The 25259-nt window shown below is 34.2% G+C and overlaps 1 protein-coding gene across 4 annotated transcripts in view; it reads left to right on the top strand.

Annotated features, from left to right (window-relative positions):
* The window catches only part of LOC655424 (uncharacterized protein), a 141405-nt gene that overhangs the window by 37418 nt on the left and 78728 nt on the right, over positions 1-25259 (top strand). For all 4 annotated transcript variants that reach the window (XM_015977706.2, XM_015977705.2, XM_008192535.3 and 1 more), the window contains exon 2: positions 19256-19383. Coding sequence is in view for 3 of the 4 variants with exons in the window: in XM_015977705.2 (XP_015833191.1) it covers positions 19256-19383 (128 nt within the window). In the remaining variant the exon portion in view is untranslated. The remainder of the gene's footprint in view (positions 1-19255; positions 19384-25259) is intronic.

Genomic DNA, 25259 nt, shown 5'->3' with positions numbered 1-25259 from the left:
CAACTAGAAGAAGCGAATTATGGGATAAGAAGGGCAAGGCGGACGCCCAAAGAAAACAAAAAGCTCTCAACTAGCCTCTCATATCTATCAAGTCAACAAACCGTCTGCAACACTAAACAGTTTTGAGATATTGGAATTAGCAAAGTTGGTGTTTGTTTGCAACAAACAGTTTTTTACGAAAATGCGTTGGTAGCAAATTGTAGTAATGTTTGATGATTTCTGGGGGATTACGTGAACGCAATTCATTATATAATTCAAAGCAAGACGTTTGTGTAATTTGATTACTGTTATCCTGAGCTTATGAGGGATATATGACTCTCAAATGTTGACATACCCGGCCCTAAATTTGTTATAGGGATAATTTGGCAATACACAAGGACATTCAATCTCATTTAGCTGTGAAATTGGAGCAAAGAGGAAACGGAATAAAATTTATACAGCCGTCGTCAAAACTTGACATGGGACTTACGTCCAATTAGGAATGAAGATGTGTGGAGGAAGTAGGAATTTTTGCCCGACTATCGCGCGTATTTCTGTTTATTTAATTGTTTTAATTGCATGCGGAGCGATGACAAGTCTGAAGCGACAGTCTAGGAGGTATTAATTAAGATAATTTGTATAAAACTAGTTGCTGACAAACGCCGTAAAGTTTAAGCGTCTTCCCCACCGTTAGAAACTCATTATCGCTAATGAGACTTGATGGTAATCGTGAAAAATGACATTAACCCTCTGCTTCATTAACTATTCCATTGTGTGTTTGGCTTTAAAATATTCCGCTCCGGATTCGACAATCGACGAAATAATTTATTCTCGCGTTAATCCCGATCCTGTGTCGCCAGAATTTTGGCTAAATTACATAATCAGTAGAAAAACACAAATCAAATTAGCGCGGTTGTCGAAGCACTTTCCTTTTGTGCGACATTTTTCGCAGATAGGTGATTTAATCAGAATTTCTTTGGCGATTTGCATGAGAAGCTTCGCCTCTAAATTTAATTATGTAAATATGACAATGAAAGGCATCGAAATATTTGACAAGCCTGGCTGAAAACAATCCGACCAACAGACAGGCAAATACTGAAACCGCCTAAACGTTATTCATGTTTTCTCAAAACCTTCTTCGCTTTAATCCTCACGAGACAAAGACCTGAATTCTGCTTTTAAATTAATGACGTCGGTTGGTCAAATGGTTTATCCAAGAAATGAAAGAGCTGGGGCTCGCACTGAAACAAAACGGATTTCTATTTCATGCATCATAAAGTGGTGCTATTTATAATTACTTTAATCCTTAGACCTAAGGGCCTGGGAGTACAAAATTGCATTATTTCCCTCATTTATCTACATAATCCTCACTTTACACAACGTTAAACCAACAAATTTGTCTCGATGATTAATCAGCAATTATCTCGTTACATACCTTTGGATACTTGCTATAAATTTTTGTTAAAACCAATATCGTTTCATTTACCCTAATTGATACAAATGCCACGGCCATTAAACATTTGTCGAGTTATAACGTAATTTTCTAGATAAGGATCATGAATCGTGGAGGTTGTATTAAGGCGTACTTTCAAAGTAAATCTAGAGAGGTGGTGTGCAAATGCGAGGGTATTGTGGTTGGCGGCTGTACCTGCCACATAAATACGTCGGCCAGGATTAGATTCGCGCACTTTTAGCGTACCCGGTATATTTACAGGAGCTTAGTATCCGTCAGGACACGTTAAGGATTACCAACCAGTGTAACCCATCTTCACTTGCTTCATATTTATGCCGTGACTCGAAAAGTTAATATACCGAACACAATACAAACTACAAATAACTGCCTAAGCTGCAAAATCTGAAACGCCTCGGGAAAATTTTGTGCCGTGTAGAATATACAGGGTGTCTCAGCTAAGACTTTCGAGCCTGATATCTGACTGAGATATTAAGCTCGAAAGTCTTAGCTGAGACACCCTGCACAATTTTTTTAATTTAAAATTTTTCATAAGCTCACCTAGTAGCTAACAAATGTATGAAAACGAAATGTTGCACCTTACTATCGTAATATTATTTTTAAAACCATTTTTACATTTTAAAGGATTTTAATGTGTTGTATTTTTAAATTTATTGTTTTATTATTTAGTGTTTTTGTTTACACAATATTTATTATTTGACTTTGTTATTGTTATCTTAAGATTTATTGATTATGGCCTTCTTCAGGCTCTAAACTAAACAAAATAATTTTAGCGCATGCACAGATAATTTCAATTCAAAATTTTTCATAGGGACGTCTTTTTTACAATGAAATCAAAATTATAAAAGAATTGGTTTTCAGCAAACATCTATAGAACAGAAGAGTCACAAGAGTTTGAAATTTGTTGAATTAGAATTATACGAATGCATTTTTTTTGTGAAGAAATCTAGGACACAACATTTATTCAACTTCAGAAACGTACTGTTCGAAAACGCAGCAAAATTAATTTTGTTTAGTTTAGTTGGTGGCCTGCAGCAGTCAAAAATAACGTAAACATTACATAAAATTACCATGTTGTTGATATAAGGATTTAATAAATTTTGCACAACCTTTCACCTCTCTGATGAATTTTTTGACAAATGCAGGCAATATTTTAATTGGCTTTTAGAAGTGTATTTTTACGAGTTTGAACCCAAATAGCTAAAATTGGCAGCTGACAAATCGAGATGCAAACAAACAGTGATTACTAGTAGCAAGCTGCTAAATGAATTAAAATCATGCGTTGTGATATGTAGGGTTTAATACAATTTCGAAAACTGATAAAAATAAATAATGGTGAAAGGTTAATTTCATTACTTGCTTGCGAATGATGAAATATCGAAATAAATGATTGTATTAAAAAACGTGTATGCTATTTATTCTATATTTTTCATTGATGGACGTCAAACTACCACATTGACAATTATTTGGAACTTTACAAAATAAGTGCTAATTATTTATTAGCTTGTGATGCTACTTCCTAGCTAATAATTTCAGTTATGCACCTATCAACAGATGCACAAATATTATAAATTATGCATTCATTGTAAAAAGCAATTAGTGTTTGTGGACTAGTTAGCTTTTTAATTTTGCAAATGTATGAATGGATTATTCCATAAACATAAAGCAACATCAGCGCTGTTTTGCACATCAAAAAAGAAATTAAACAAAATTATTTTACAGCCAAAATTAATAAAACATTGACATTTACTTTGTCCTGTTTTTACACCGAATTCAATGAAATTGATAATAATGTGCAAATAAAAAACAATAAATCAGGCACGGAAACTTGGCGCCTTGGTGCAGTTTCATCAAATTTTGGAAGGTTTGGGGCGATTAGCGTTAAAAAATGACGGTGTACGTGTCAGTGCATGGCCTAATACGAATCAGATCTACGTCTTTTTATGCAGTGTTGGCATTTTTCGAATTTTCCCAGCGTTGAGCTCCTCTTTATCGGAGGTTGCTCCTCAATTTTGACCGTCTGCGCTTGGACTAAAGGAACACGAGAACGTGCTCAGAATTCGAGCGCTCGCCTGCGGTGCATTTTTGAATAAACTTGTCATTTTTCTCAAGTGTCGTTCTAAAACTAACACTCGCACAAATATTTTATAACTCATCGCATTGTTTTTTCTACTGTCTCGAAAACAAGCCGCGTTAGCTGAAAATAAAGCGCCACTAAATTTGTGGCGAATGTAAATTTCATTTTGTGGAGCTTTTATCTCTGATTACTATTTATGATTCTGTCGATGAAGCAGTCTTCTGACGAAACAAATTAAGAAAACTGAGGCGCTCTAATTTCCCTGCGATAAATTGCCAATTTGGGAAGTAGGTTAATTTTATTTGCGTCAATTTTTCAACGTTTCCGCCGGGTCGGTATTATATGCCGAAATTCCGATAATTGCGTTATTAGCACATTGAACGTCGATAATTTTTGCCGCCCTAATTGAATTATTTTCGGACACGATTTTACTTTTGTTTGGACAAAAATTCAAGTTTTGTTGGTTTATTAACATCAAGCCTCAAATTAAAGGGCACGTAATGACCTCAATCACGGCGTTTTAATGAAGCGAAATTTGAATCTGTACTAAGTCTGGTTGCGAAGTTGACACCAAGAACAATAATGGCTATTAGCTCGGTAATGAAGCGATAATGGACTGGGATATTTCGCACGAAATAGCTTTTATATTTAGGGACGACTATTTTTAGCACTTTCTTATCATTTCATAGCTCAATTAGAACAAAATTTAACTTATGGAGGGACGAGAGAACGATTTAGAGGCAAAGTTTCCAGCTCCAAATATAATAATATCGGATAAAGCAATATCCACTGTCGTAATTTTGATGTCTCTTTTAATGTTGGAACTAGAAAAAATTATATAAAATTTTTACTGTTGTTTTACCACTAAACTTGTCTTTATATCTTTTCGGAATTAGTTTTGCTTAGTGCACATGTCATCAAAGCTTAAAATTTTCCAACTAATGGAGATTTAACTTGGATGGAAATAATCAAGCCGGGCCTTTGAAAGGTGCTTTTTAATTTATAAGATGTACACGTACCTATATAAACGGCTGAAAAGTTAGGAATTTAATTAAAGAGCTCGGCGAGCATCAAAACAATCATTATAGTAAAAATTCAGCTTGCTTGTATAAGCAATTTCTTTTTTATCGCCAAAGTTTTCTTTGAGATTAAGGAAGGTATTTATTAAAAATTGAAGTATTAAAATCGTTTCGAAGCTGAAAAAATGAAGCAGACCGGAAAATGTCTCAAAGTTCAGCCTGATTCTTGCTAAGCTGATCTGACTTCAGCACTCATTTAGTCGAACTCAAACTAACTAAACTTTAAAATTGTAGCCAAATAAAAAATAATTAGACTATCGTTTACATAAAAGTTTAGCTTTTATAAATCTAGAGCCGTCAAGTTTATCGGTCCACTTAACCATAACTTTGGCGTATTTTATTTTACGTTCGTGAGACGGGGCGATTTTATGAACCTTATTTACTTAGTTAGTTTTTATTTCACGTATCGTGCAATGTTCATATAACTAAATTATCTAAATTTTCCTATTTAACTTGAACGACTCAATCTAGGAACAAACATTTTTATGCCTCAAACTATTTTATTTCAAAATGTTAATTAAACTACATGAGGTATTTTTGTTTTGGCTTTGCGTCTTTACTCCCTAATACCCTTTTGTTTATAGGATTTGAGTCCACCGAACTCATTGCGCATTAGCTATTGTTCTTTGTGAAAATTTTTTCAAAGAATAAAAATCTTAATATTTTCTTTTCAAGTCTTTTCAAGTTTAATTCATTATGCTTTGTTGCGCTCATGTCTCTCAAACGCACATTACCAGTGCTTTCAGAAGTAGCTGATTTTTGATGCTCTAGTTAACTCCTCTACAATACTGTTTACGCTAAAAATGTATATACGGGGCGAAAATTAGGTGTATTAGGAAATATTGTTAAAAGGTGTTTTAAAAAGGGATTAAATATCAAATAAATTTAGCGGTTATGGTCTTTTAAGGATGTTTTAAAAGCATTAACTTGTTGAATCCCTGCAGGGAAGCTTTTAAAAGTAATACGATTATTGATTACCAGCATTATCAACGTTTCATCCAAATTTCCGCGAATCTTTAAATTTACTTGTTCACGAAGTTGCACTGTCGTATTTACCTAATCAAATATTTGGAATTCCTCATCGCGGAGAATTTAATTTTGCCTCAGTAATTTGTTTTATAATTATTATTTGGTGTAAGTGTTTTAGTTCGGCAATTAACATTCTTACAAGGTTTTAGCGGAATACTGCTTTTTGAACGCATATCACCTGCGGCGAAATAGTGATCAAATTAGGAGGGTCTGCACATTTGCACAGCCAAGACCTCCACCATATTTGACTTGCTCACGAATTTCAGGAATGCTACCACTTGAAATATTATCCGCGAACCGAGCAAGGTGTACGGAAATTAATACAGATGTACTTTGTTTTATCAAGATAAATTGTGCGGATGATTTATTCAGAACTAGTTTTTTTGTAGCCTGGCTCTTAAAGTAATTCCTAAGTAATGTTCTGTGCTAATGCCTAGAGGAGTTTCCTTTTTCCTTTGCAGTGTCTTAATTAATTTATTAACAAGGGAGTAATAGATCGTTGTTTTCTAATCTTTGGCTAAATATGAACAGTGATTCAACAATAACAATTACTATAGTACTTGGTTTTTATAAATTTAAACAAAAAATACAATACAACCTTTTTGGAAAATTTCTTTTTGCATAGTGGAGCTTAATTATTTAATTAGTCGGCTGCATTTTTTCCCATTTTTGTATTTGGGTATTTTTAATAAAACCTTTTGACTATCTATCAGAATGTTGTTGTGCCTGTAGTTCAAGTAGCGAAACATTTATTTCGCAGTTTTCCAAATCAAGCAAAAATAGTGACATTTCTATTTCTCGATATAACACACAGGTACTGTATCTTGAGACACTAAAATTGAAAACCTGTACTTGCACATAAAATATTTATGCCCATGTACTCTTGAACGGTTTAACAATCGATATTTCGAGCCCAGTTGGTGTAATACCAGTGTTACACAAGCTTGCGTGACATCGATTTACTCGCCAAGTCGGTGCATTTTTAGAAGAGTCTCAATTTGAATCAGGAATGCATTAGCTAGGATAAATATGGGTGTGATTTGAACTCGGTTCAGCGAAAAATAAATGAGGTAAAATTAAATTAAAGCTCTCATTGGTCACTAATGGAGTCCATTAGATAGCTGCAGCTAAGTAACGAGCTCGATTAAACCTCAGAGAAATTGCCCAGTTTTTGAACACTCAAGCGTGTAAGCAAGCTTCAAAAAACGTGAATTTTCAATAGTTCACACACGTTATAGTAAATCGTTCCGCTGAGCGTAAAGTATTGCCGGGCGTTCGGTTTTAATTTCGTTACAAATGAGTAAGTAGATGGGTATAAACACTCCTAATTGACGATCGTTAATCGGGAACTCTCATCACAGCGTCCCTTCATCAAGGGCTCTTCAAAATGATAAAGTCTGGGATATGTTGCGCCGAAGGACGTAATTGATTGCAGACGACGAATGAAAGGAACGTATTTAACCGGCGATTTTTTCAATTAATGGAAATTAATGACCTACAGAAAAAGAGTAATGTAATTATTTTTACATTAAATGTGGTGTAGCGGATGATTGATGAAACTCAAAAAATAAACCTTTCCACACTAATTTGCTTATCAGTCAATAAAAGGGTTTTAATAAATGGCCAAGGCCAAGTGGTACTTCATCAAGTAAACAAGACATTTGTCCGACTTATAAAAGTAATGCTACAAAATATTAATTGCAATTATTAATCACGCCCTGCAACTTCATTAAAACGAAACAAATTAAATTTTTCCCTCAGTTTATTTGTAGCAATTTTTTCCACTATGTGCCGTACAATTCTGACCTAATTAGCTCAATCTTCCGGGAAATGCATACTCAAAAACAATTAGCTACACTGTGTAAAATTTTACAACCATTTTTATCACTTAAATTATCGGCGTAACACGGAGACAAGAGTGTTGCAATTTGTTTAGCGACTAATCTCAAATTTGTATTTGCAACAGATTTAACAGTTGATTTAATCACCCCATTGCAAATTAGTCCCCATTTAAGTTCATACCCGGGATGTAAATACGAGGAGTGCAGTGCATCATGTTGTTGCAGCGTTTGCATAATTTAGTTGATTGATAATTATGACTGACACTGACCCAATTTCCAGATTTCATTTGCACTATTCATATTTAAATAAGACGAATGCAACACAGATCGGAAATTGGAATTTTATTGCAATTGCAAACTAATTAGGTGAGTGCGGTTTGCTGCGAAATCACAGGAAAAGGATATAAGCCTTTCAGCTATTTTATAAATTTTTGGTTCAAGGCTAAAGACCCATAAACTTTTATTCAATTATAACTAGTCTCAAAATATTGAAAATAAGGTATGGAAAGGAATACAAAAAACGTAATATTCTTCCCTACCATTATTTATTTCTCTCATATCATGCACCATATTTTATTTTGCGACAAATATCAAGTGTATGGCAGTTTTCAAGCCCGCTTTCCGCATCATTACGTGAGTTGTTGCAAAGTAGCTATAAAGCATGTAATAAGAAGAAAAGTGATTAAAAGAAATCTTTACTCACGTAAGGCTTTAAAAAGTAATGCGGTAATTAGAAAACTTGTGAGTATTGAAGTAATTGATTGCCTACTTCTAGTTGCTAATATTAAACTTTGGAAACTTGGTTAGTTATTCTGGTAAATTAATCAGTCTTCTTTTTGTTGCATAATTTTAAACCGAGTCTACTGCTGCATTATTGAAATTTTAATAAAGCGTCTAATTGGATATTAACACAAACAAAAACACTAGTTTTTGGTTCATGCTCGTCCTTTGGCAATTTCCTTGCTTGTGATTAAAATTTGTTGTCTCAAATAGTTTCTGAATATCATTTAGATGAGTGATGTAATGCACGTTCTGAAAGTAGGTCCATATCTTTCTCCCATGCAGAAGACGGCAGATGCTGTATTAATCAATTCCTGGCCTCCAGTGACGTGCTACTGTCACACCGAAATATCATTAATTACAGAAACGCTGGTGCCACCATCTGTTCTTGCGTGAGCTTGAAGGTCGTGCCTTTTAATACGGCATTAATACATCGATAAACTCGCCGAAAAAAGACAATTAAATCTAGCGTGAAATGGGTAGTACGTATTCAAATCTCCTCAGGTGCAAACGGAAAAGTTACATCGTCAAATAGATCAGCGCAGGCAGTTTGCTGTAAATTCGTAGAGCGTGGGAGAAACCAGTGGAAGCAATGAGTTCTTTCAGTCAATGGTCCTGAAACTTGGATTTGTTCAGCGGAGCTTTACATCGGAATCCCAAAATGGCTAAAATCGTGACGCTAATTATGTATAATTAAGAAATTAAGCACAAACGCTTTGCGACGTGTCAATCTAAATCAGGGGGCGTCGTGCGAAAATCATGATGTAACTAACTAACAACATTAAATAATTACAAGCACGCAGCTTCTTTAATTGCGTATTCAAAATACCTCCACGTAATCATCTTAATTCGAGGCATGCCCATAAGCTTTCTAATTATTGTTACTAGAGCTGGGAGCTAAATACAACTTTATTAAATAAGGAGGAGGCGGTGACAGCTCAAACTCGGTTTAGGAGCACATTTTGCCAAATAACTGATATTATCATTAAAATTATTCAGGGAGGCTGCTAATTCATCCAAGGGTTGATGCAAACAATGTTTGTTGCTTTTAAAAACGTAGCCTAAACCAAAGGTAAAATAATGTTTATTGATTGGGTCAGAACAAACAGTGCTTACGTACCCATGAGTAAACCTGAGTCAAGGTTTTACCAAATAAAATCAGTAAATAACAACTTATTCAAATTGAACCGTTTTTGTGAACCGTCTACTTGATTTAGAAAGTGAGCTTTTTAGTAGCTGTTGTAGTTACTGTATCTAAGAAACTTAAAAATTCGTGATATTGACGTGTTATATTCTTATTAGTTATTAAGTTATTATAGAGAAGTTCAGTCTTGGGCGAGGGTTGGGATTTAAGCAATTTTTTGCACTTTGATAAAACTTTTATTAACCCTTGTCCACATTGATGAATTGCGCTGTATCCAGTAGTAACTAACAATACAAGATAACAATAGAGAGTAGTTAACCGGTTTAAATGATAATTAATTGCTCGTAATAGTGCGTAATTAATTAATTGGTTACTGAAAATAATGACCAGCAATTTAGTGTAAATCTGGGTTTCAAATTGTTGCTCAATTTTAAGAAGTGAGCACTTTTTATTTGAATTTTCTTTTGTTGGAAGTTTTCTTTTTCTTTGCTAGAGAACACATGTCGACATTTTTCTTATTTGCTCAAAGTAAATTTGGTTTTATTGAATCTGAATCTGCAGTGAAGAGTGAATAAACAAGTTTTTATGCCACCGCACAGCGAATCAATAACCTCGGTGCAAATGTTGCCAATACAGAACTTAAAATCTATTACAGCAGTGCAGAGTGTCTGGTTTTATTGCTTTCTAATTGCTAGAATCTTTCTGCGTTTTCTGTTAAGGGCGAAATCGGAGTATTTATTGCAAAATACGCCATTGGGTGATTTATTCGAAATCTGCACGTCTGGCAACCTCAAATATTTCAAGCCCGCATTTTCTCGGCGATAATACAATTCTAAAGCAGGCGTTCATAAATCCTCCTCAAGAAGTATTCACGACAGCGCCAGTGTTTTACGTATCCGCTTGTAACTTAAATATAAATGGCCGCTGCCCTCTTTCACACCCCAGCGATCATTTCACGGTTTTTCTGGCATTTAACACGATGTGGAAAATGGTGGAGTACAGAGTTGTGGCAAGGAAGCAAGACTAGACTGAATAAAGAGAATAAAGAAGTTGACAAGCGAATGTAGGGCTGATCGTAAATAAGTCTTCAAAGACGACGAAGGCGTACCAGTTTGAAATTCATGATGTGCGCTCTTGGTAAGAATATGGCTTTCAATACTCGTTATTTTGGTGAGTATGTGCCTAAAACCCCATCAACAACTTCGACTCTTGTAAATTGAGAAACGCGACTCAGAAAAAACACACGAAATCGATACTTCAACCACAAGCCATCACAGTAGATAAATATCCGCACCATAATGATCTTCATTACCCACATACAAAAGGAGGAATAGATGTAAAAGCCAGTTACTAACCACTAGCACAAAAACTTGTTATTACGTCTCTGTCAACATCGTTAACCGGACCGTTAAAAAAAACATTTTTTTAAGCATGCTATCATTATTGTTTTAAGTGGAGCAATATTGAAAGATTCTTTTGAGCTTGATAAGGAAAAAGCACAAATTCTAAATGTCTCTCGGACAAGCACGTAAACAAAGTAATTTATACTTTTTGATGTGGTCACTTTAACTTTCCTTGCATGTTGAGGCAAAATGATCTATTCTCCTATTTTTACTTTGCCCTATTTGAGAGCATATTTAAACTTAAATCCAGAACCTCGTTAAAGTAATTTGAACGGTCTGCTAATACCGTGCGGTTAATGCAAGTTTTTATCAGCTGACTAACTCTCTATAATTTTATGAATAGTTTGATACTTAAAATTCTTGAATGCCGCATCAAGTGGCTATTAAATACCAGCAGGGTCATAAAATTTGAGAGTGACATAATAATAGATAGCTTTTTTGCGCAATTGTCGGTCTTAATGTCGGTGGCTCTTAAGAAAATAATAAAATGTGTTAATACTCAAGAATATTTAAGTGAACTGATAACTCAACAAGTTCTTTGTGTCGGACTTTGGAAAAGCTAATTTTAATAGTAGTTTATGTGGCTGTTATGTGTGGTCAGACACTGATAATGCGTTTTATGGCACATTAGATAACCAACTTCAGAAGTTGAGAAGATTGTTAACATTCCCTTTTCAGTTCAGCACAAAGAGTGTTAGGTATTTATTGCTGAGGTCTGAACTATTGAGTTGTAGTGTACTCACAGACTTTAAACTACGTATGTTAGAGCAATTTTTTATATTTAAATCGACAACAGGACAGAGGCAAAACTAAAATCGTAAGTATATTTATTTACAAGTTGCGATAAAAAAACAGAAATATTCTTCGTCTGAATAACGTTCAGTTAGTTATTGAAAAGCAACACATTGCAAAAGGTAATACAACACAGTTGTTGTGTTAATTTTTAATTGAGTAAATATAGTTAGATTGAACACTAAATTTTTAATTTAAATTTTGGCCTGCATTTTCCCGGCGCATCCACCATTTTTGCATCAGCATTAAAAGCAATTTTTTTTGTTTTTTTGCTGTCATGGTTTGATATTATAGGAGATGGTAGAAATAATGCAAGCAAAATGATAATCCAATCATTTTTGTTTGAGTAACCATCACTGTGTACCTGCTTGTATACAAGCGCGTTATAATAAATCTTGATAACAATATCAGCGGTCACAAGAGCATGTGGACAAGTAACACTGCGGATCAAGTGGACAAAATGTTTGATACAATTTACCACTATTTTAATAATGCAATAAAATATGTGTAATATCAATATTTAAGCGCTGCCATTTCCATAACAGAGCGAAAGCACAATCGCAAATCGTGTTTATCTTTGTTGATCTAATTAAACATAACATCACGGCACTAACACAGACAATCGTCCCACAGGCACCGCAAGCATACAATTAAGTGTAACTACATTAAAATAATAGCACGAGTACAGTGTTCGTGTTTGGTAAATTTCCGCCAATGATGTTGGCAAAAAGTGAGCCGCTTGACATGCTGGTATTATGTTATCAGCTGTTATAATTGACACTGGCTGTGATGTATTAGCTACATTACACGAGTAGTGTATGCCGCGAAAAAGGCCGTTATTGATTAGTGCGGTGACCGAAATCTGTATGCGGTTCAGCCCTGTTAAGAAGCTCAAGAGACGGGGCCTAGAACAGGCGGGTGGCGCGATAACTGCGACTCCGGCAGTCAGTCAGAGACAAGACAAATGTTCGTGAAGTGAGAGCTGGAATAGAGGCACCTCTAGCAGAAATGGGGCACTACAGGTGTAATATACGTCACAATGATGGATTCCACGTCTCTCACCTCCAGTTTTACACACGTACACTGCGAAATCTGTGAGATACAGCCGCTGGTGCGATACTGGAGAATTACCTCCCACATACATACGAGGCTTGCAGCATGAATTAGACATTCTCAACTTACATGTATTGTGGTCGAGAGAGCGGACTTGGAAACTTCACAGTTTGAAGATATGTGGCGACTGTAAAATAAATATTTATGCCTTTCATATGGAATGCATGGACGTCATGAGGAGCGATGTGCAAGTGCAAGCTTTTCTGACACATTTTGAAACAGCTTTTTGGTTTATTTACCGACAAGACTTAAAATCTGAAGTAATAAAGTTGTTAACTTAAAGAAACATGTTTCTGAAAAAATTTAGGCAAATGTGAAATGAACACATATTCGTGAAAACTGTATATTAAATCTTAGTTGTAAAAAGTTTTTTTTACAGTGAAATTATTGTACGAGTAGGATATTTAGTTGTTTTAACTAAATTATCCTTTCTGATAAAATATTGTTCTCTCGTATAAACAAACTTTGCAATCTATTTGTTACCCTTGTGGTTATGTAAATGGAACCGTTTAATCTGAAGTTAAAGCAAATTTTAAATTTCTAGGTATGTTCGTTGTTTTGGTTCAAATGTATCGCAGATATTTCACAATCCTTGTTTTAAATTGTAATAATTTCGTCAACTGCTATTAGTCTTATTTTTTTTAAGAAAGGTTTAGTACGAGTTTCACACATCTATTGTATTTATTTAATTTTTCTAAAATTGGTTTTTGCTTGGAATTTTTGACGATGAGTTTGAGAAATCGGACGTAAACACATTACCACTTACTTTAACAAAAAACGTCAAATTATTTGCGAAGTTTTACTCACATAAAAAAATAAGAAAAGTAATCTTTAAAATTATAAAAATGGAACGACCAACTTTTTCTTAATCAGTGTTATTATTAATAATCTAACTTATTATTAAATGCAACGTCGATGGGCTTTATAAACTTTATTAGGTCTTTATTAGGTCTTTATTTTTTTTATTTATCTTTATTAATCTTTATTAGCATTGGAAGAGACAGAAAGGACTTAAAAAAGGTTTTTTGCACAGGATAAGAAACTTGGATTAAGTCAAAAATTTGGTTGAAGACGTTTATAGATTAAAGGCTGGCGAATTAACAGAATATAACAGATGTTATTATTTTGAAAAAATTGTAGTTCTTCCAGCTTATTTTCTGGATTTGAAACTTCTCTACTTTCAGTAACTCTCTAAGCTCAAACTCTTTCTGGGAGAAACAAAATTTGAAGCAACTAGCGAATTTATTTGAGCTTGCTATGAAGATATCTTGGTGAATATTTCACAGGCATTGAAATATTTATCAATAAACAAAATCTCTACTATTTGTTTAGTAAACTTCCAAACAATTCTAAAAGCTCTGAAAGATTGGATAAATTAATAAACCTATGCAAAATTGCATTTTTAATGGACATGGAATATAAAAGCTTAATTATAGTTTCTACACTGTGCATAATAAAAAGCTTGAATTTATAAATAACGTAAAATTTAATTAAGTTCGATATCTGCACAGAGGATCAAAATTTATTTCGATAAAATCAATTCAATCTAGATGTAAAAGGTATAAATTTACAACAAGTTTGATGTATCGCTTATTTGCTTCCGACCTAATAAACTGTCATTTTCAGAGACTTTTATGTTATTTAAATAAATTACATGTGCATATGAGATTGAAATTTTATGGAATCATAAAATGTGTAGCCTCATATTTGTTTCACCATTGTATTATTTTTTTTAACAAGTTTTTTTTTAATATTTTAAATAATTTCCAGACAATTTCATCCTGCATATCTAGTGTGATTTATTATGTTTTTTGCCATTTTTTGCAATTGTATTGCACGGGAAAAGAACAGATTTTATTATTTATAGAACAATTTGGTAGAAATCGTTTATGGCTGCAATATTTTTTTATCTTTCTATAGAACGGAATTTATCGTCTTCGCACCCGTCTGTTTTAATATCACACTAGAATAAGTTATGATTATTGGATATTACAGCACATTCTGTACATTTCTTTATAGTTTTACTGCAATCTGCTATGAATTTTAAGCCTGTGTATTGATTTACCAATTTGCAATGTTTAGTAAAAAATAACGTAAACTCTTAAAATCTTGGCCTGATGGACCGTTGGCGAGTTTAATTACTTGTCGGCAGCCACAGTAATGCATCACTAGCCGTCTGGGCCGTCTTGTGGTTGAGTAAGGGACACACTCTTCCTTCTTCCTGACATCTCACCAGTCATTCCAACCCGCAATAACCTTTCTCTTCTAAATTCCGACCATTCCCTACCAATTTCTCACGAAATAATAGAAAATTTCGTCCAATTTTCCAAAAAAAGGTGTGCCACAAACCCAACCAAACAATCTAATAGTCAAGCCTGGCGTGCAAGTCGCTTATTACTTGCACCAGTAATTGATTTAGAAACCAGTGTTGCATGAAACATCACAAATTATTGATCTTGTGTCTCTCAGCCTTAGTATTCAACGCAAGTACATTAGTAAACATTAGTTGCCGGCATGTAATCTTCTGGAATATATTATCACAATAGCTGCATTTTTGAGCCAGCGCTGTGATTAGCTCAGAACTCAAAATTTGTCGTGTCTCAAGCTGTCCGCATACTTGACACAGCACAAGATTGCAAACACCGTCTTACCTGGGTTTGTGTTGACACGCTCAAATATTTCGTCAAAAGCTCTAACGAGCTTGCATGCACATCTTGTAGATGCATTATTAATGAATTAGAAGCTGCAAAGTAACGAACTGCGTCCTTTCTGTTTACAATGTGATGTCTGTGGCCGTACGTTTTCTTTCAGATGCGTTTCTCATGAATTTATCGCTTGTGCAAATCTAGCCACGTTCTCTTTGCTGGTATTCATATCATGTGCAAAAAATATGACGAAAACAACGTACGTTTCACTCGCAGAGTCTGTTATCGGTGCCTCCTTCTTGTAAAGTTTATCACAAGCTGCTAGTCATAAAAGCAAATCATTATCCACCTTTATACGAAGCCAATATGAAGTAAACAGTTCTATAAAGTTACTTTACTATCGTGTGCCTACTAATAACCGGCATTTATGGCTCAATTTTTGTTAAACAAAATCATTAATTATTGCTTTCAATTTAGTGCAATTTATTAATGAAATATAATAATTCATATTTCTAAATCGGAGTGGTAATTGGCGTTATTACTGTAACTGATTAATATCCGTACGTGTTACAGCACAAATAATAATTTGCGATTTTTAGAATTGAATTTAATGCAAATCTTTTATTTGCTTTCGGTTTGAAATTGAAAATTTACTTCACACTTAATAAAGTTGATTCCGCATACAGGGAAACACGCTGGGAGTCGATTTGATTACCGGCTGAACCTATTATAGGAACCCGCTGAAGAACTCATCAAAGTCGTCAATAAGGCATAGTAAAAAATTGAAAATGCAAATTGTATCAGACGAGCGAATTGGAGTAGATTCAAGTTAGTGAAAACCGCAAGTCGAGAAGAAACAACATTGTTAGTTGGACAAAGTAAGCGAGTTTCAGCAACAGGAAGTCTAGCTGGATTTAAGATAAAAGGCACGGTTTCAGTTGTGGTCGGTCGGGTTTTGGCTAAAAAGCAATTTGTGGCTCTTAATAACAATTTTAATTACGACGATAAAAACCGTAAATAAACATTTGGTGTAAAGGCGAATGTGAAATTTGTGTTTGAAAATAGCTGGCGGTTGGGGCGTGGATTAAATTATGTAAAGAACTTTAAAACGTTCGGAGACTCCCGTATGCGTTGACGCGGTGATATAAAATAGATTATGGTGAATGTAAACAGTGGCATTAGTGAAATTCTCGGCTCACATACATCTTCAGATGATTTATATGTAGACTGTACCGTGAATTTATATTAATATTCAAACCACGGAGCACTTTGTATAAAATGCTATGCTAATGTTGAGAATACATCCAGCGGCCTCGTCTCTGATACAGAAATGGGACTCTTAAAAATATAGTTTAATCTGAACGCACGAGAGATTTAAGGCGTTCGCAAATTTACTGTAAAAACAGCTAAAACAGATAAGAGATTCATCTTTTGGGCTGACGTTCTTTGTGCCCAACAGTAATCTCTTAGCGCACTACAGTTTAAAGTAATCTGCCGAAAAATTGTTGAAATACACACATTTGGCAATTAATAATTAAGCCTGTTTACATAGCATTATGATGTAGTAACATTTTAATTCGCCATAATTGGCATTGTGAAGCTGATCAACACTCATGAATTAATTTGATTTAGTTTAAAATATACAGGTTGGTCCAAAAATTTTTTGAAGCAACCAACTTTACATTTTATAGATTACGTGGTTAGTAAAATATTTGATTAAACATAGTAATTGTATTTTCATTTTTGACAAATTTCAGTCATATTGACATTACTCTAGTTTTACAATTTTATTTAGTTAAACGTAAATAAATTGATTTACACTCAAATATTCAAACTTAATCTAAAAGGTATTCACAGATCTGACCACAGTTTCCGTATCATGCATCAATTCTTCTAAAGAACCACCCTGTATAGTTTGTAATGTTTATGTACTTAAAAAGTTTGTGTTAAAATATCTGCAAAAGACGGTCAGTACCTGGGGCCTGGTGGCTCAGTGGTATAAGCGCCACTTACGACGGGGGAGGTCGGGTGTTCGAACCCGGATCAGGGCAACAATTTTTCTGAGAAAAAAAGTGTAGAAAAGGTAGGTGAAACAACACATAAACAAAAATAAGAGAATGAGAGAACACATAGACGTATAAAAGTAAAGCGGAGAGTAAAATTGACAGAAATAATAAAATAATAAGGTAAAAGTACGTAAAGGCGCCAAATTGTAAACGTAAGAGCACATCCTAGTAAAGCGAAAATAACTTTTGTCTTGACATAACTTCAAACTTTAGCGTTGAATCTTTTAGATAACTTTTTTCTTGGATTATAGAAAAAATAAACGTAAATATTTAATTTATCTCTAAAAATTTTTAGTTAATTGAGTTTGTTTGTAGTGTCGAAAAACATTGTTAATAAAAATTATGGCTACTGCGAATCCGGTTGGATTTGCACACGTTTACTATTTTTGACTAGAAAATACACAATACTAATTATTACTCGTGGACCAGTCTGTATTTTTTGCTGAAGTTCAATTTTTAATTAAGCAAAAATGGTGGAGGCGCCGGGACAATTTACGGGTAAATTTATTAAAGTCAATATAATTAGGTATTTTGTATTAAGTATTGGTTTCTTAGCTAATCTAACATTAGATAAATTTTATTCGTGTGATAGGAATGGCAATTGAGGAGCCATTAAAATTGTCGGCAACGAAATGTTTCATGTTGTAGACCAGCAAAAATATTTACAACTAATAATGTTTCTGAGTTTTGTTTTAAGTCTGCAGAATAAATGAAAATAATAAATGTTTAACATTTTAATTGAATAATCAGATGAAAATTCGCAAGTTATGGAAAACTAAGTCTTGAATGCACACTGTTTTTTTATAAAATTTATGATTAGCTATTCTAAACGTATCATAAAACTTGCTTATAAAATTAGTACTTTAATGAACTATTTATTACGCTTGAAATTATGGAAGATAATTTAATTCTAATAATAACTTGCAATTTATTGCCAAATGCTCATGTGTATAGAAGATAATGTTATAATAACTTTCCTTGTGTTGTAATTATTCTGTAGGTAAAACTTTACGGGTTTCGCTATTAACTTTGGATAGTTGAAATATTCATACCGCCATGGCGGTGTGTGCAACAGTGACCAATTTCAACATTTCGAAACTACTTGCATAATTTATAATTCATTTAACTATTGCAAGTTGATTGAAACTATATTTTTCTCAAACAAATTTTCATAGAAAAGGAAGTAATTAAATTAGCATAAGTTATTCAAAATATTGCCTAGTTTCCGCAAAAATCTAACATTACAAACGTTTTCCGGAATGTGGAGGAAAGTTATTATTATTTTACCGTCGGCCTCGTAATATACATTCCATCAAGTGAATTATTTAAAGGCATTCCATTTGGCTGTTGTTCGATATAACTCAACTTTCAGTCCAAACTCATAATTTCTAATTTCATCATTTCGACATTAACACGCAAATATTGGCCGACATCTTTCGGGACGAAATCTTGATTTATGTGAGTATGCACGGCGCAAATAAATTGTTGATTATCGGATGAATAGACGTCCAACACGCGATTCTAGCGGTAGCAGTTTTGCTAATTAGAACGTTTCCCTTATAGTTTTATTCTCTCAATTTTTCATTTCGTTGTTGTCTGCTCGTGTAATTAACTTTCTCAAATGATGCATGAGCATTTGTAAAACGGGAGTGCTGCCTGTCATAAATTAAATATGTGTTAATAAGGGTGGAACCGCCGCTGAAATGTGGCGTCAAGCTAAATCTCCTGTCATTTGTATGCAGAGGCTTACTGCAGCAGCATAGTGAGAGTGTAGTTACTGTATGCTACTCCATTGTTGTTGTTTCGCATATTTTAACCGTCTTGGGTTTATTGCAGGAACGGGCGGCGTACAAAGGTTTGAGCAGCAGCCCTCATACACCGAAGTCAATCCCGGCCAGGATGCTCTTCTTGTATGCAAAGTGTTCAACAAACGTGGATCGTGTTCTTGGCAGAAAGATAACAAGGTAAACATTTTCGATTTTAAATTAAACTTAATTAGTATCGACCAGCAAGTTTTTTTCAACTAGGGAAAACGTCGCTTTTTTCATGATAAAAAACTAATTATAAAGAAACTCGTCTTCACATTTTCATTAAAATTAGATTCCGTTGTACTCTGCCACTCCACTCCTGAGATTAATTACGTAATTGCTCAGCACAACGAGCATATTTTGCCTCAAAGGTGAAACGGCTCTAAAAAACTTTAAAACCATTCGTAATAACACTAATAACCTGGCAGGTATTAAAAACTACGTACACACAATCCATTTGTTTTACACAAAATCTTTTGTGACTTTTACCGAATTTGCAGTTTTATTTGCAAAGTAGTGCGTGTTATTTTAGGATTACCTAGCAGTTAAATCACAGGTTTGTACATTTGTGAGCGAAAAATTAAAATCAAAGGCTCCAACTAAAATTTTAAGAAATTATTAAAAACGAGAATTGATTTATATTAAATTATATGGACTTCTTCACCAAATATTAAAGAAACAACGTGCAACATTAAAATACTAAATTCTCCTTAACGTTTTCTCTAAAACTTTACATAGACTTTGTTGAGAATAGGTGAGTTGTTAAACCTGGATTTTTTTTTTATTTTTTAAGAATTATTGTGAGGTAATCATGACATTTTCTAGAAGTTTAATTTTAATTGTAGAATCAACTTACACGCTCGGTATTATTTGATGAAATCTGGTGAAAAACTAAAGAATTAAATTGAAAAAAAGTCGAAAAAAATGTTTTCTCGAGCTAATTTTTAACTGAATGTATTTGCGTTTTAAGTGAATTTTTGCAATTATATAGTTTTCAATGTTGATTTATTTAAAAAGTTTGTGTTAAAATATCTGCAAAAGACGGTCAGTACTTGGGGCCCTGGTGGCCCAGTGGTATAAGCGCCACTTACGACGGGGGAGGTCGGGTGTTCGAACCCGGATCAGGGCAACAATTTTTCTGAGAAAAAAAGTGTAGAAAAGGTAAGTGAAACAACACGTAAACAAAAATGAGAGAGTGAGAGAACACATAGAAGTAGAAACGTAAAGATGTGCATAAAACTGACAGAAATAAGAAAATAATGCCGCAAAAGGTAAAAGTACGTAAAGGCGCCAAATTGTAAACGTAAGAGCACATCCTAATAAAGGGAAAATACCTTTTGTTTTGAGAGAAAAAGAGATGAACGTAAAGGTGAAACATAACTTCAAACTTCAGCGTTGAATTGTTAGATAACTTACTTTTTAAATTATAAAAAAAAACGAAAATATTTAATTTGTCTAAAAATTTATAGTTAACTGAGTTTGTTTTGTAAAGTCCCGAAAAACATTGTTAATAAAAATTATGGCCACTGCGAGTTTGGTAGGATTTGCGCATGTCTACTATTTTTAACTAGAAAATACACAATTTTTATTATTACTCGTGGACCAGCCTGTATTTTTTGGTGAAGTCCAATTTTCAATTAAGCAAAAATGGTGGTGGCGCCGGGATAATTTGCGGGTAAATTTACTAAACTGATTATAATTAATTATTTTGTATTAAGTATTGGTTTTTGAGTTACTCTAACGTTAGATAAATTTGTGGAGCCATTAAAATTGTCGGCAAAGAAATGTTTCATTTTCGGTCAAAAACGTGCTAAAAGTCACAAAAAAGGTAAAAACATTTTTAAAATTCTAGGATCAACTTATACGCCCGGTATCTTTTGATGGAATCTTGTGAAAAATTAGAGAATTAAATTTGAAAAATGTGTAAAAAAATGCTTTCTCGAACTAATTCGCCGACTTTTTTCTAAAACTTTACATAGACTTTGTTGAGAAAAGTGAGTAGAGTTCTAGAAGTTTTTAGATATTTTTTATTCTGCAAAAGAAATGATGGGGACTTTTAAGAAGTTTTAATTTATTTTTCTTGTTTTACCATTTATAATCTAGGTTTGTATACTACTTGATTTTAATTTTTTTATACTCCAAGTAACCTCATAGTTTTTGTAATGCTTTCTCATAAGCTTTTTACCTTCTTTACAGAATTCAAAATTTAGACAATAATTGCAGTTATTTATGAAAATCGATACAAAATTGTGTAACTAACTACAGTAATCACACTTCGGAATTAGTTTAGAGCCTTGAAACTTTTATTGTGCCTTATCATAAAAGTATTGTGAGTTAGGTTTAGGTGTTTTATTCATATAGACATTACGTAACTTTTCAACTTTTTGTACACATCATAAACTCTTTTCCTGATGTATTTCCGTGCCCAAGCATTTAGAAGAAAGTTGTTGGAAGTTGGTAATAAACTTTAAACCAAGTTTGCTGCATTGATCGACTCTAATTATATTTGTGCTGTCTTGGCCAATATTAATGACAGTTTGGCACAGGCACATGTCAACACACAAAGACAAACGGGTCATCTACAAACTAGATATTTTAAAGTGATCACAAATTGACGCAATATTTTATAAAGTTAATAATGACTGCACTAAAGCGGCAATTTCGTAATTTTTCAAAGCCGCAATCCACTTACGTAGTGAAAATTTTCACTACTATCATAAAAGTCTCCACTAATGTTGAAGAGAAATTTACCGTCAAAGTATGAATATTTGACGATGTAATTTCAATGTTAAAGTTGGGACGCAACTTTGATTAGATACCGTAAGATATCGTAAGGACTGTGCACTTTTTCGGCCATTTGCTTCCACAACCAACAATGTAACTTAATTTAAAAGTTGGGTCATCGATTTATACAAGTCACTTAGTTGTGTCGATGGTCCTCGGAACAGAAAACCAAACAAATGATCTCGGTTCTTGCTAAAATTTATGGCTTTCAGAGCCCAGAATATCATCTAGACCGCTGAACTCGCATTAAGGAGAGATAATTTTGAGCGTGAGTTGATTATTCAACTCTGAAACAACAACGGTTTTTAACGTGGGGCTTTGGAGCGAAAGCCAGCAAACATATGATCATTGGAGCGGTCGGACAATATCTGATATGAGAAGGGACTTCTCTCCGGTCTTTTTGACGAGTGTACATTTTTCCCGTCAATTTCGTTGATAGTCTCGTGAAACCTGATCGTAAAACTGCGATCGGTGAATGGAAAAATTGCAGTTTGCAGTCAGCGCGCGGGATTTGCGACTTGAACCGTTCTTGTTTTGTGACAATCATAAAATCTGGAATTAATTAAAACCGTCTAACTATTTGAAAAGTTGGTATCGGTTGCGTAAAGTATGCCGCAGGTCAGGGTATTATCGCTCTTGTGACACGGCAAGACCGCCAATTTCCCGCATTGGTTGCCGGTATTAATAAAGCTGCCCTTCCACTAAAACTAAATGTCCTGGATTATGGCTTGCCCTAAAATCTGCAGTAAAGTGGTTTCTTTCAAGTAACCCTCTTCCCGATCCGACATCAATTTTTCCCTCGGACACATATCGCCCCCACAAAAAAGAACTGAGTGTTACCGACAGATTAAGCAATTATCCTTCTATTGTTCCCTGAACGCACTATTAGGTTTTTACTAGGAAGGAATCCGGTAATAAGCCTCTTGATTAAGCGGAATTTTATTAACAAACAATTAATTTCGTTGAACACGACGTGACCTCAATACGTGTTGTCGGCATCATCTGAGGCGATAAATTTCACATCATCCTCGGAATTACACTGATGTAAATTGATATTCTCAAATAGCGATGCTTTTAGGTTTTAATGTTCGGATATGCCACCCAGTTGCCTGTTTACACAAATTATTAACCTAATTCACCACTTACAAATTTTATTCACCCTCTTCACGATTTGGGCTTGCATGGAAATAATTTCAAACTTTCATGCAGAATAAACCTGTTGATTTATTTTTTATTTGACACTAATCCTTCTTTAGTGACTAAAAATAAAAATGCAATTAAAATTAGGTTTTTATTTTGCCTGCAGTAGGAATTAATGAAAAAATATCCTAACTCTATTAGTAGCACACTTTTATCACCGAGATCAAACCTTCCAATATAACCGCCAATTTCAAAATGTGACGCTTTTATAAGCTAACTGTTAGTTAACCACTTTATCTATCTCTTATATCTCGGTTATATTGGGGATATGTCTTTATCTAACCTTTATTTACGCGTGGTTATATTTCGGTTATGCTTAGTGATCTAACCATTATATTGCTCTTATATAACTTTTGCGTAAAGTTTTTGCTGTATACGCTAGACATAACCATGGTTAGAACACTGATATACTATAATCTAAATCTAGCTTGGGCCATATTGCCTAAGAAACATAACGGTTATCTAATCGTAATAAAATCATGGTTATAGACGCTAAACATAACCATGGTTAGAACGGTTATATAAGCTGAGTCTAACATAACCAACCGAAAGATAACTCAGTAAAACTGTGCTACTAGGGAAGTAATGAAGTTTTTAACTTTTTAAAAATCCGGTTAGATTTTTGCGCCTTTTTGGTACAAATGAGCAGCGTCAACAAGCGAAACAAACATTTGCCGTTGGTTCATTGATTTAAGCGAAAGTGGGAAGGCAATAAATTGGGATTCTTTGCCGATCAAATATTAAATCGCGGATTGAAATATCAAATGGGATTAATCCCGAGTCGGGGTAAAACCGTTTGAAAAATCAGGAGCATCTGACTTTAAACAAAAGATTTGGGCGGCGATTTGTAACGTAAAATTTTCTCATATATCAGGTGGATGCCGCCATAAGGCGGCCGTCCGAACAAATTTGAAAAAAAGAATGAAGATCGACAACAAAAATATAGGTCCCTTACGTTTTCCTGACCGAGCATTCGATATCCACCGTAAGAAAAGTAATATTTATGCGGCAAGCTGACATACGCAAAGAAATGAAAAGACGGGGATGTATGAGCTTGTCGATGTGTCTGCTATATTTCAGGAGCATCATTCAAATACGTGAAAAATAACGGCACGCCTATTGCCGAAGCGGGATTTATTATGTTTCGTGCCCTGCTGATTTATGAATTTCAAATGGTTTATACAACGTTGCAACCGGATCTATGATTGATGAATTTGCGCGAATACATCCTGCGGAAGCAGTCCTTGCTGGCTGGTATCTGTTGAGCTTGGAAAACAAGAGGTCGGGGAAACACAGCAATATCTTAAAACGCTCGCTTTTATTATCGTTTTTATGAGAATAGATCGCGTGCACTGATGATTATGTATAGGATCTCGGGTCCTTCGAACATGGAAAAAATATATGCGGCAATTTCTACAGAAAGCTCTTCATCCCCAAATAAACCCGCTATCTGAATATATGGCCGGAAGAATTATACAAGCGCCCAATAACAATCAAAGCCGGTCCAATATTGGGATTGCTGTTGTGACTTCAAGTCTCGACTAACTGAAACCTAATTTCGCTGTTCATTAACAGTTTGATCTTCAGGCTATTGGAGTTATCAACTGCTCAGCAATGCCTGCAATACTCGGTTTGCACATCATTGTAACTCGATTAGGTATCGCACATACCCCTAGGTGGACCAACTCTATCACGGTCCAACGAAGAAAATAGAAATCCCTACTGGGGTGATATACTGCAGCGGTATATCATTTCACGTACCGTGCTTTTGTCAGCTCTATATTAATTAAAATATCTCGCAAAGAAAACAGAACTTTTGAATAAAATTTACCCTTCGAATTTAAAAGTGCGCAACGATCTCGCAAACTTTTAATTAGGAATCGTATTAAAGTACTCGATAACCCACACAAAAATCTATACCGTCGTGTAAACGCCATTAGTAGTATTTGCTTCCTTCGTGCTATTTTTACTTTAATTTAGAGACAACCCTAATACGGTTTATTCAACTTTTTATTTGTTTTCTTAGCGTAATATTCTGTTAGTTTTTA

This window comes from Tribolium castaneum, chromosome 1 (genome assembly GCF_031307605.1).
Source record: "Tribolium castaneum strain GA2 chromosome 1, icTriCast1.1, whole genome shotgun sequence".
NCBI lineage: Eukaryota > Metazoa > Arthropoda > Insecta > Coleoptera > Tenebrionidae > Tribolium > Tribolium castaneum.
Note: the sequence above shows the minus strand (reverse complement) of the source record. Positions and strands in the feature narration are given on the sequence as shown.